Source organism: Oryzias latipes, chromosome 1 (genome assembly GCF_002234675.1).
Source record: "Oryzias latipes chromosome 1, ASM223467v1".
NCBI classification, from domain to species: domain Eukaryota; kingdom Metazoa; phylum Chordata; class Actinopteri; order Beloniformes; family Adrianichthyidae; genus Oryzias; species Oryzias latipes.
In genome coordinates, this window is record NC_019859.2 from 23,588,351 (window position 1) to 23,599,964 (window position 11,614).

Consider the following 11,614-nt stretch of genomic DNA (forward strand, 5'->3'; position numbering starts at 1 on the left):
TTTTCAAAAACAGTCACACTGAAAAAAAACAAATTATTTTAGCAAATTATCACTTATTGAACACAATAGTTTTTTATTTGTTTGCTCTCAAAAATAACTCCCATATTAGGTTTTGCAAAGTTTCAACGTCAAGAGAAACAGTAATAAATAAAAACACCCAATACAAGACACATAAGAAAATAAACGAAAGATCCTACCAGCTTTTAATGTTTTTAAAGAAATTGTTGACAATTATAAACCTCAAATGACATAATTACAATATACTGGTATGTAGACCATTCATTTTTCAATTATTGATATATTTCAAGTCCTTAACAGATTGTAAATTAAACTAAATTACATCTATTATATTTGACAGACTCGCTATAAATGACATTTGCATCTTGCTTTGCTGGACTAGAGAGAAAAAAAACTGATAAAAGAAAGAAAATCACACAAACTTTTCAATAATTTCACCTTTTTTGATTATTGAAAATAGCTGTGACAAGGATCAAATAAATTCAATTTTAGTCTTAAAAATCTTGGTGATAAAAGGATTTTTTTTTTATCTATCGACAAAAGTAACCTCTTGGTTTCATTTTCTCTTTGGTTTAGTCTAGTTTGACTTTTGACAACATTTTTAAAACTTTAAAGTATTGTTGGCAGTTCTATTTTTTTTTCTTTTAAGCGACTCATATTATTGTCTTCCTTTTTATTCTTTCTTTATGTGTGCATCTTTAGTGTGGATCGACTCTATGCAGCCATTCCATCTCTGCGTTCAGACCTGGAACCACTTGTGTGGACTTGGATTAGTGAACTCATTAACATCACACCAGAGAGTGAGTCTATTGCACAAACTATTAATAACTACTTTTTATACTCAAATAGACAATATTGTTTTTGTTTTGTTTGAAATGATTTTCTTTGTTTTGTTTTCCACAGATTGTGTGACAACAAACTTCATGGTGAGATTTTGTCTTTCTTTTTAAAAGAAAAATGGTTCTTGACAAAATTTAAACTAATGCAAATTTATATATACTTTTATTGACAGTGCCCTCAAACCCATGTTAATGGTAAGATTTTAAATATTTTGTTGTTTTTTTTTATGCAGTTTCTCAATTTTTCCTGAAGGCACTTTCATAAAAAGATATTTCATTTAATATCCTAGTATTCCTACAAGTATTTTGTACAAGTGCTACACATAGAAAACAGTCAGCTGTGGATAGCTTTTTATCAGTTTTCCTCTTTTTTCCCAGAAAAGTTATTTCAAAAAGTATTTTTTGGTTAATAAAACAACCAAATACATAAGTAAAATTGTTGTAATCTCTTTTCTGAAGGCCCAAGCATTTGTAAAGACATTGACAGGTACCCCTCATCTTTTGTTTATATCTAAAAAATTCAGAACTGTATGGACGTGACTGACTTTAAACTGACAAAAACGTTCTTCTCCATCATTTCGACAGCTCTGACCTGGAATTCTACATCAGCATGTCCACCCACGTTCCTTGCAATTTTACTCTGGAGAAATATGCATGTGCACAGGTGATTTTCTAATAAAACTAAATGTGAATGTTGATATTTTGTCACTGATAATGTAAGAAAACCAAGTTTTATCTCTCCAAAGTTGGAGAATTTTGCAGCTAATCAGCTGGCTTCCCTCCTGAGATGTGATCTGCCCAGAAACAGCAGCCGCTCCAGAGTGTTGTGGAAATTGCTGCTCACTAAACTCTCCAATGTCTTGGATCCAGCACTGGACCTGTTGGCTGGCATGGTTTGTTCTTTAGCAAACTCTGATATGATATTGTGAAGCCCCAAAATATTCACTCCTAAATGCAGTCACAATGCTTCTAATGTTGAATTTGATTTCCAACAGTCTATGGTCAGTCCATCAGCACCTGAGATTTTGGATGTCATTGGAGAGATGAGGCTCTTCCTGCTAACTAATGAACAGCTGATGGACAGCAATGTGATCAAGTTGTGGTTCTCAGAGCGTTTAAGTGGCTTCCTGCCGTCTGCCTCAGAAATGTTCCTGCTGTGTCTGAGCAGCCGGAACCTCAGCTGTCAGTCGTACCATCAGATGTAAGCATTTGTCCACACAATGATAAGCCACCTATACTTTGAAATATGAAATCTAATAACATTACAATAGTTATAAAAACTGCATGTTTTTGAAGTCAAATGAACACATTTTGTATCAACAGAGTGCAGGTGTTTAGTCGTCAGTTCAGAGACATGACATTCCAACAGCAGCAAACAGTCTTGAGGGATTTCATCCTCCGTTTCCTGTCAGAACCTCACACAGGTACTGCCGGCCATACAAAAAAAATCTAAAACTACTACTCAGAAACATTTTAATATTTCATTACATTATATTTTGAGCTGTTTCTACTTGTTTCAGGTCCAGGCTGTGTGTCTGCCTCCAATAGCAGTGCACAGTGGCTGAGGGACAACCTTGGTTCTTTCTCGGAGCTTCTGTCTGTCAGCAAGATGTTTGATCTGAGCCCACAGTTCAATCCTGTAAGATTTTAACAACTGATTTCTTTTTTTAACAGCAAACGTGTTGTTTATAACGAAAAATATCCATTTCAGATAGAGGCTCTGAGTGTCCTGAGTCCAAAGCAGAGTGCAGAGCTGCTGGTGCTGAAATATCCCACTCTGCCAAACACAGACGTCATTATCAACAAGCTCTTTGATTATTTCACTGAGTCTCCAAGAGAGAGGAAGTTTACAGAGTTCCTTTCATTCCTTGTCGTGTTCTTGGAAATGGTAAATTGATAAAAATTTTCACTTTAAATAAACAAAAGTTCTCATAGAATTTTTTTTAAACTTGTTTTTCCTTTGCATTGACAGGGAAATGTGTCCTGTCCATCATACAAGACATTGTAAGTTTGGAATATTCTCTTATTTTAAGAGATTTTATAGATATTGTAATTGATTTTAGTTGTTTTTGTTCTCTAGGTTCACCAGACTTGACAACACCTCAACCACATCTTTTTTGGACTTTGCCTCATCCATAATGGACACTAAACTGGCTTTAACCAACTACATTCCAGCTGGTAAGACTGTAATTACAGCATTTGTAAATGAGTTTAGAGCAGTGCTATTCTACATTATTTAGTACAGAAATCACAAACAATCTAAGTGCAGCAAGTAAAATACTCTTAAAGTCTATAGAAGTATGTTGTTTTATAAATGTTGCAATGTTAATAATATATTTGAGGGATCACACATGATAGAGAAAGCAAATGTAGCTAATGTGGTATTTTGATGTGAGCAGATTGTAGATGGGTTTTGAAGTCCAAAATAATTTTAATAATGTTTTTTTCTATGTTCTTTGAGAAAAGATTGTTTTTTTTTGGTATTAATCAAATCCTCACTTTATTCTTGTCCTTGACCTTCAAACAATGCAGTGTATTTTGTTATAATCTAACATGATTATGTGACTGTAGTTAAATTTTCCTATTTAGTGAAGGTAGTTTATACATTTATACATACAATGTGTTTTGTTTTTGTTTTGCTTTTTTTGAAGCAGGCATAAAATATTATAAAAAAAACTCTTTTCGGAGTCACACTGCTCTCAATGACCTCTCTTCATTTTTCTCTTTAGGTTGTATCATATACAGCGGACAGGTACCTGTGTATTATTTAGGTTTATTGCCAAGTTGTTAATTGACTATTGTTCTTGATTAAAGATGTTTGTATTCCTCTCCTAGAATTGCAATGTTATCACTACAAATGGTGAGTACTGTCACAGTTTTGGTTCTCGGTTTACATTACAAATTAGTGTTGTTGGTTAATTATTTAAATCTGTTCCATGTAAAAAATATTTACAGAGGCAGACATCTGTACTGGAGTGAACAGGTAGACAGAATACATATAAATTGTATATATTTTAATGTTTTTCAGGTTTTTCTAAGGTGAATTTAAATGTTAAATATTTCTTGTACTTTTACAACTTTAGCACAGAGCTTCAGCTCCAACTAGACATTGGAAAGATGAATGGACGGTTCTGTGACTTTCCTTTGGAGGAATTTGCTTGTGCCTCTGTAAGACACACACACACACCTACACGCACTCACACACACACACACACACACATCTTGAACTATTATCAGCTGTAAGACAGTTTTGGAAAGTTTTGTTTACAGGTTCACACTGATGGTCAGTTTATTTTTTGATTTGATTTGAAATGGTTTATTTCAAGCAATCAAATAAGAATAATACACAACAGCAATACAATCATCAGTTATACCTTCATATAATGACGAATCAAACATAGGATATTTAGACATATTAATAAATATTGCTTGAAAGGGAATGGAAGGAAGCGAACTTGTATAATCCCACCCCGTTATACCATAACCATTTTATTACATGATTTATCATTATCCAGTTCTTAGCTTTTATCAGAGAGAACTAAGAAACCTATCAATATCATCCTATCAGTATCAATAAAGCCCATTACAAAGATGAATTACTTAATAATCATTTATCATTATCCAAAATATATGCAGATTATGTTACTCATAAAAGTCATGTATATGATTAATTAAAATAATACTATATCACTAAAATAAATATAACACTGTTTCAAAAATTTTCTTAGCTAAATTTGATCAAATATCAAAGGTTGAGCTTATTATTAAAATTAAAAATATGTACAAAATTATGTTACATTAGGAAAAACCATGAGTCAATTTTTCAATTTTTGGAGCAAGTGAAGTAATGTCATTAGAAATCAACCAATTTAACCATTTTCAATAATTGATTAATCATTTATTTTATTATTTATTATTATTATTATTATTTTTTTTATAATAAGGTAATGCTGTGAAGTAAAAATTAAAAAAGGGTCCAAATCTGTCGAATGACCAAGGGTGGTATTCCTTTTCTGCTGATTAACAGCCGTTCTTCTGGAAACAGAGTTTATAGTTCTCTTCGATGTTATGTCTGCAGACATTAGATTGAGTTCCATATCCTTCTTCAGCTGATTTCAGCGGCGTTGATTTGTTGTTGTCCATCTTGTCTTTCTTAACAGCTCTCAGCGTTAAGAGCAGAGGACCTGGCAGCAGTGATGAAGTGTGGTCGATCCTCCAGCTTAAATGAGTCCAAACCTGTCTGGAAACTTCTCCTGGTCAAATCAACCAGAGTGCTGGATGAAGCTCTAGATCGTCTAGCAAACACAGTAGGAATAATTGTTTTATTAAAATTATAATTTAGAGTTTACAAAGATTACCTTTGTCTTACACAGCCTTATAGAGCATGTTTATGATACTCACACACATACATAAATGTCCGCTTTCTAATATTTATCCATATTTAAATAAGACGATTATTACTATTTTATTTTAAACCAAAATGGGATCCTCTTGGTTTTATTGTAGAGCAATAATGCTACTTTACCTGTAAATTTTGTTGCATTTTTATTACTAGAATCAAACATAAAATAACATATTTTATTGTGTTTTAGACCTTTGACCCCAGCAGTCCCTCAGTGTCTGTGATTCTGGACAGCATTAGAGAAATCCGACTGGACCTGTTCAGCACCGACGCCCTGAACAATCCCTTCATGTTGCAGCTGTGGTTCAACAGACGTTTTCATCCATTCTTACCAGCAGTTTCCACTGATTTCCTCTCATGTCTGGCAACAAAAGAACTGCAGTGCAGCTCCTTCCAGTTTATGTAATCACTGCAGCATTGATCAACTACAATTACTCTACAACAACTGAAGATTATTAATTAAACACAGCAGTGATATTTTTTATTAATATTGTGTTTTTTTCTCATATCTGAACTTAGCTTGCAGAGTTTGAGTCTGGCCCAAACACAGATGAGTCCATCCACTCAGATGTCTGTGTACACAGACCTAATCCAGGTTTACCTGAGCAGGAATGATACAGCAGGTAAGAATCTTTATTTGAAAAAATGCGTGTTGCTAATACTGTAATGCACATGAAAAACAAAACAATTTATTAAAGAAAATGAAAAGAAAAACTTTTTTTTTTGAATAAACTTTGTCAATTGTGGAGTGAAACTTAACAAGTGCTGTTTTTAATCTTTTTTAAATAAATGTGTGGTTTTATTGATCTTTTATAATCTTCTAAGGTGCGCTGCTGGTTAAAAAAAAAGGAATACAATTATTTAAAGCTAAAAATGATAAATGATTTATCTCAGTTTTTTAAAGAAAATCTACTGTACACATTTAGATTTTATAAGATTTCAGTATTTCTAACAATTGTTTGCACTCATGCTTCACAACAAGAAGGTCCTGAACCAACAAGAACCACAAAAAGAATCTTATGTTATCTAAGAAGTGATGAAAGACCTCCACTGGTTAAAATGTCCATACTTACTTGGCTAATTACATAAAAATGCTGTTCCACAGACTGAAGACATGCTAATATAGAAACATTTAGCTTTTAAAAGGTTATACACTGTATTTTTCAAGTATTTACTGTCTTTTCAAGAATTTGATATTAGAATTTTAAACTATATGAAAATAATATGTGTCTGCATTTTTCTGTGTTCTAGGTTGTGTGTCTGCTTCCATCAGCAGTGCACAGTGGTTGAGGATCAACCTGGGTTCCTTCTCTGAGTTTGCCTCAGTCAGCGAGCTGTTCAATCTCTACCCACAGTTCAATCCTGTATGTTTCTTACAGCAACACATTTATTAAATGCATAACTGCCTTAACACTTATTGTACTTATAAATCATCCATTTCAGATAGAGGCTCTGAGTGTCCTGAGTCCAAAGCAGAGTGCAGAGCTGCTGGTGCTGAAATATCCCACTCTGCCAAACACAGACGTCATTATCAACAAGCTCTTTGATTATTTCACTGAGTCTCCAAGAGAGAGGAAGTTTACAGAGTTCCTGTCATTCCTTGTCGTGTTCTTGGAAATGGTAAACCACCTCACTGATTTGGACGTATTCTATTCCTGTATTTGGATTGGTACCATTGATCCTTCTGTTCTTTCTTTTTAAAGGGAACTCTTTCCTGCACATCATACAAAACACTGTAAGTCCAGACCAAATTATATTTTCTCTTTTTTTTGGTGATCTTCCTGTGTTGAAAATAAAATATAAAATCTTAACTGTGTGGAATTATTTTGTGATTCTAGATTTACCCAACTTGACTTTATTGAAGCCACAGCTTCACTTGACGTTGCTTCGTTTATTCCAAGCGTCAGAGCAAACTTATCCAAGAACATCATACCTGGTATGAAGTTGACATAAAGTGTGTCATAACATTACATTGATATTTTGGTAATTTAATGGCAGTTTTTTGTTCTTTTTAATTGACTAATCCTTAGATGTTTGGCAGATTTCTGTAGTGATTAGTAATTTGCTAACATTATTTTTTGTCACTTTTTCCTGTTACTTTAGGTTGTGCCATATTCAGTGGGCAGGTAAATTGATTTTTTTCAATCATTTCAAATGTTTGTTTCAATAATCAAGGATTGTTATTCATGTGTGGTTTTTTTCTCCAAAGTGCAATGTTGTCACAGCAAATGGTAAGTCTTTAATTTCATGTTAAAAGTCTGTTCTAAATGGTTTCCTACCAACTGTTGCTTAATTTTAACCACGTTTGATTTCTGTTTTACAGAGTCGAATGTCTGTGTTGGGGTAAACAGGTAATATTTTTAAGTGTTTTTAATAGACTAAAGCAAAAAATAAAAAATAAAAAAGAACAAAAAATGTAAGTTTTGTGTGCATTTTTCTTCGCAGCACAGAGCTTCAGCTTCAGCTCAACAGTGGGAAGATGGGAGGCCGTTTTTGTGACTTTTCTGTGGAGGAATTTGCATGTGCTTCTGTAAGATACTGAGATGAAATAAATAAATATTATAAAAAACATTCAAGGGAAAAAAGTTCATGCTGATTATTTCAACTTTGTCATTTTTAACAGCTTTCAGCATTAACTGCACAGGACTTGGCAGAGATAATGAAATGTAATCGATCGTCCAGCTCAAGCGGGTCCACGCAAGTCTGGAGGCTTCTCCTCAATAAAGCTTCTGGGGTGCTGGACGCAGCTCTGGATCTTCTAACAAACTCAGTATGAAGACATTTATTGAAATTTTACTATAATGCAAGAATTCGGGTAAAAAAAAGAGTAAAAAACAGGTGTAAAAATTGTGATGTATAATTTAGAGAAAAATAATATATCTAATATAACATGGCTTTGGAAATCGTTACTTTTTATGTTTTGTAGACAATCAACCCCATGAACCCTTCAGCTTCAATGATTCTGGACAGCATTCAAGAAATCAAACTTGACCAATTCAGCAATGACACCCTAAATGATCCTTTGACTCTTCAACTGTGGTTCAATATTCGACTTCGTCCGTTCTTGTCTGCTGTTTCCAATGATTTCCTCTCGTGTTTGTCAACAAAAGATTTGCAGTGCAGCTCCTACCAGTATATGTAAGTTCTGTGGCAAATTGGACTTTTCCTGTTGTTAGTTTATACCCAACTTTACAACTTCCCTTGTTTTTTTAATTCCTCTCTGAACTCAGAGTGCAGATTTTAAGTCAAGTTCAGCCACAGATGGCTCTTCCAAGGCAAATCTCTGTGAACACAAACTTCATCAAGATTTACCTGAAAAGGAACAACACTGCAGGTAAGGGGTGTGGTCTTACCAACATTTACTCAAACACTGCCACAGTATTGACATAAATATCATTTATACCCTAAGCACCATTCTATACTTGTATTGTAGACATGTAAAGTTCATTCACAAATTGTAAAGATTGTAGCTGTTAACACCTTCTGCTTTCATATTTTGGTAAAATAGATTTTCTTTTTGTTTCTGTGCTTTAGATCCTGGCTGCATCTTAAACATCAACAGCAGCTCAGAGTGGCTCCAGAACAACGTGGGAGGATTTTCCGTCTTGTTGTCTATTCAAGACATTCAAGAGCTCTACCCACAATTCTCAGCGGTTTGTTATTTTTGGCATTCTTTGTAATCATTTTGTTTATTTGTTTATGTTTTAACTTCTGTCTTTTAACATGCAGATGGAAGCCCTGTCATTTCTGTCTATCAGACAGCTCTCAGAGGTTTTTGTCACAAATGGCCAGATCACAACTATCGATCAGGTTACCATGGTGATGAGTTATGTTCCTGATCAACAACTTGGCTCCTTCTTTGATAATTTCTCACCGGCCATCTTGGTAAGGACATTCTAGAAATCTGTGTTTGATACAAATAAAAATTGATGGAACTAACAATAAAAAAATGTTTTAAGTTAAGTGAATCTGTTACTGTAAGTTACTGTGCATTCCTACATAGTTTAAAAACAGTAGTGAAAGTTTTTGGCTGTTTTCCTTTTTGATTTGTGTTGGAATTTTGTTCTGCAGGGTCGTGAAAACATTCTTCCCTCTACTGTGAGGTCAGCCATGTTGCAGGTTGTGTTTGATCGTGCAAACCTCTCCAGTCCATCAGTCAGTGATGCAGTCGTGTCACTGTGGCTCCAAGTTCGACTCCGCCCCCTGCTGGTGAATTTGGCACCTTACCATGTGACCCCATACTTTAATATACTGGCAGGAAGAAACTGCAGTGTTGAGCAGCGGGGGTGAGTGAAAACTAGAAATATGAGACAGTAGTTTGCTTTTCATCATGTTCAAATTAAACTTCAAAAATATTTTTGAGAACTTTTATAAAAACAAATATTTTATGTTTCTATTTTAGTGTAAATCTTCTCAATCTTACCATCTCATCTCTGAGCAATGACACCCAGACAGAAGTTCAAAGTCGTATCATCCAGGCTCTTCAAGGTAAATAAACCACATGAAGGGGAAGCAATTGTTTTTTTTTCTTTCAGTTTTAATGCTGAAAAGAAAAAAGCGATTTAAAACATTTTTACTTAACAATCTCAACCAAAGTAGGTCCATCACCTCTCCGTTGCTATGGAGACACAAACTACAGCTACAGCTTCTACAGTTTCCTGAGGAGCTCATTCTTGGGATTCCAGTTCCCCAACCTGACCACCTTCTTGTCCCTCATGCCTCCAGACAGAAAGCAACAGGTGTGTGGACATGAAAGCTGTCTGCAGGAAACTCTGAAATAATAGGACAGAAAAACAAAACTCAAGTAACATTTCTTGTATTTGTCTCCCCTGTAGCTGATAAACTCCATGCCTCCATCAGATCTTGGGGATTTCTTGCGTCACACCAATGTTGTTGGACAGGAATCACAGCTTTGTCAACTTTACAGCAGCTACCTCCAGATACCAGTGTTTCTAGAAACTGTATGTAAAACACAAACACACAAAACAATGTGAAGGCACAAAGACTTGAACCTGAATGTTCTTTGCAGGAGTCTCTGCCAGAGCAGGTGAGACAGAGAACTCTGCCTTGCGTCTGGCCCATTGCTCTCAGGAGCTCCAGCAGGTCAGAGGTCAACGCCTGGTTTGATCGAGGTCTCCCCAACTACTTGGTCTTCCTCACAAAGACTCAGATCAACCAAATCACCTCAATCAACGCCTCATGTTTGGCCTTCCAGAAGATGTATGTTTGTTTTTTACAAATCCATTCTCCTGTTGACTGCACGGTGGCACAGTGGTTAGCACTCTTGCCTCACACCAAGAAGGACCTTGGTTCGAGTCCTGGCTGTGAGACCTGAAACAGAACACTAATAGGGGACCTTTCTATGTGGACTTTAAATGTTCTCCCTGTGCATGTGTGGATTCTCTTCAACTTCCTTCCACCGTTCAAAAATGTGCTTCATTGGTCAATTGGCAACTCTAACTCTTTGCCCACAAGTAGTCGGGATAGACTCTGGCAGCCCTGTGAACCCGAAAGGGATAAAACGGCAGAAAATGAATGAATGATTTAACAGTCTCCTGTTACAATAAAGACAAAATATCTGTGTTCTTCTGAAAGTGATTTTCATGAGTTCATTCTGTGTTTTTTCAGTGTTTCTACTCTTGGTTCCTACAACTACTCGGTTACTGACTTCACCAACCAAGATGTGTACAACACCATCAAGCTTTACCTATCATCAGGTCAGTTGATCCTCTTTTAATCCTTGAATATTAAGGACAAGTTTTTCATTTTTACCTCTAACTTTATCAACAGATTTAAACTGGAAACAAAGTTTAGGACTTTATGTTTAATTGTTTTTAGGAGATGCCGTTTGAAATGTTAGATATAGCTTTTATTTTTTGTTTCAAACAGCAACATCACCAAAGTGCTACGACAGCAACAACCCAGAGCTGAACTCTACAGCCTGGTTTGCAGAGTACATCGGCTCTTTCATCACTTTTCTCACTGTGGTGGATCTTCAGTCATTTGGATCTCAACAGGTATTTTTTTCTCATATGGACATTCCTTAAGTACTGTTCTGTTTTTGTTTATTTCAGTTTCAAAGCTTATAGACTGAATTGGTTTCTTCTCTTTTCAGGACCTGCAGGTGTTCACAGTGAATCCTCAGAATCTTCTGCTTCTTAATCAGTATAAGGTGGATGTGACAATAATCATATACTACATTCAGTTGGTTTATCAGCAAGACAACAACTTCAGTCCACTTGGGTAAGTTTGATGCACCAAAATATGTTGTATGTATACCACAAATCTTCCACACATTATTCCACAAAGTATGTGATCTTAAACTGTCCAACCTGTTTTCATTCTCTTTGAAGCC

At 35.1% G+C, this 11,614-nt stretch overlaps 2 protein-coding genes across 3 annotated transcripts; both read left to right on the forward strand.

Annotated features, from left to right (window-relative positions):
• The first annotated feature begins 1,084 nt into the window (after nucleotides 1–1,084).
• LOC105357668 lies at nucleotides 1,085–8,023 on the forward strand. Of its 2 annotated transcripts, XM_023958689.1 has the most exons (21): nucleotides 1,085–1,344; nucleotides 1,443–1,521; nucleotides 1,604–1,750; nucleotides 1,853–2,058; nucleotides 2,181–2,281; nucleotides 2,378–2,496; nucleotides 2,569–2,745; nucleotides 2,830–2,861; nucleotides 2,938–3,035; nucleotides 3,587–3,609; nucleotides 3,693–3,717; nucleotides 3,813–3,840; nucleotides 3,941–4,025; nucleotides 5,018–5,164; nucleotides 5,450–5,661; nucleotides 5,779–6,623; nucleotides 6,703–6,879; nucleotides 6,963–6,994; nucleotides 7,098–7,610; nucleotides 7,705–7,789; nucleotides 7,883–8,023. In XM_023958689.1, exons 2-16 carry the CDS (start codon nucleotides 1,468–1,470, stop codon nucleotides 5,924–5,926), a joined length of 1,602 nt encoding a protein of 533 aa, XP_023814457.1. In that variant the 5' UTR covers nucleotides 1,085–1,344; nucleotides 1,443–1,467; the 3' UTR covers nucleotides 5,927–6,623; nucleotides 6,703–6,879; nucleotides 6,963–6,994; nucleotides 7,098–7,610; nucleotides 7,705–7,789; nucleotides 7,883–8,023. The 2 variants fall into 2 exon arrangements, with proteins under 2 accessions (XP_023814457.1, XP_023814459.1); XM_023958691.1 differs by having other exon boundaries at nucleotides 1,085–1,521; nucleotides 1,610–1,750.
• A 129-nt stretch (nucleotides 8,024–8,152) lies between these two features.
• Nucleotides 8,153–10,594, forward strand: LOC110013625. Its single transcript, XM_020700043.2, has 9 exons — nucleotides 8,153–8,397; nucleotides 8,490–8,593; nucleotides 8,794–8,912; nucleotides 8,989–9,144; nucleotides 9,331–9,545; nucleotides 9,662–9,747; nucleotides 9,856–9,998; nucleotides 10,095–10,220; nucleotides 10,289–10,594. The coding sequence occupies exons 1-9, from the start codon at nucleotides 8,198–8,200 to the stop codon at nucleotides 10,592–10,594; spliced, it is 1,455 nt and encodes a 484-aa protein (XP_020555702.2). The 5' UTR covers nucleotides 8,153–8,197.
• The last annotated feature ends 1,020 nt before the right edge of the window (nucleotides 10,595–11,614 follow it).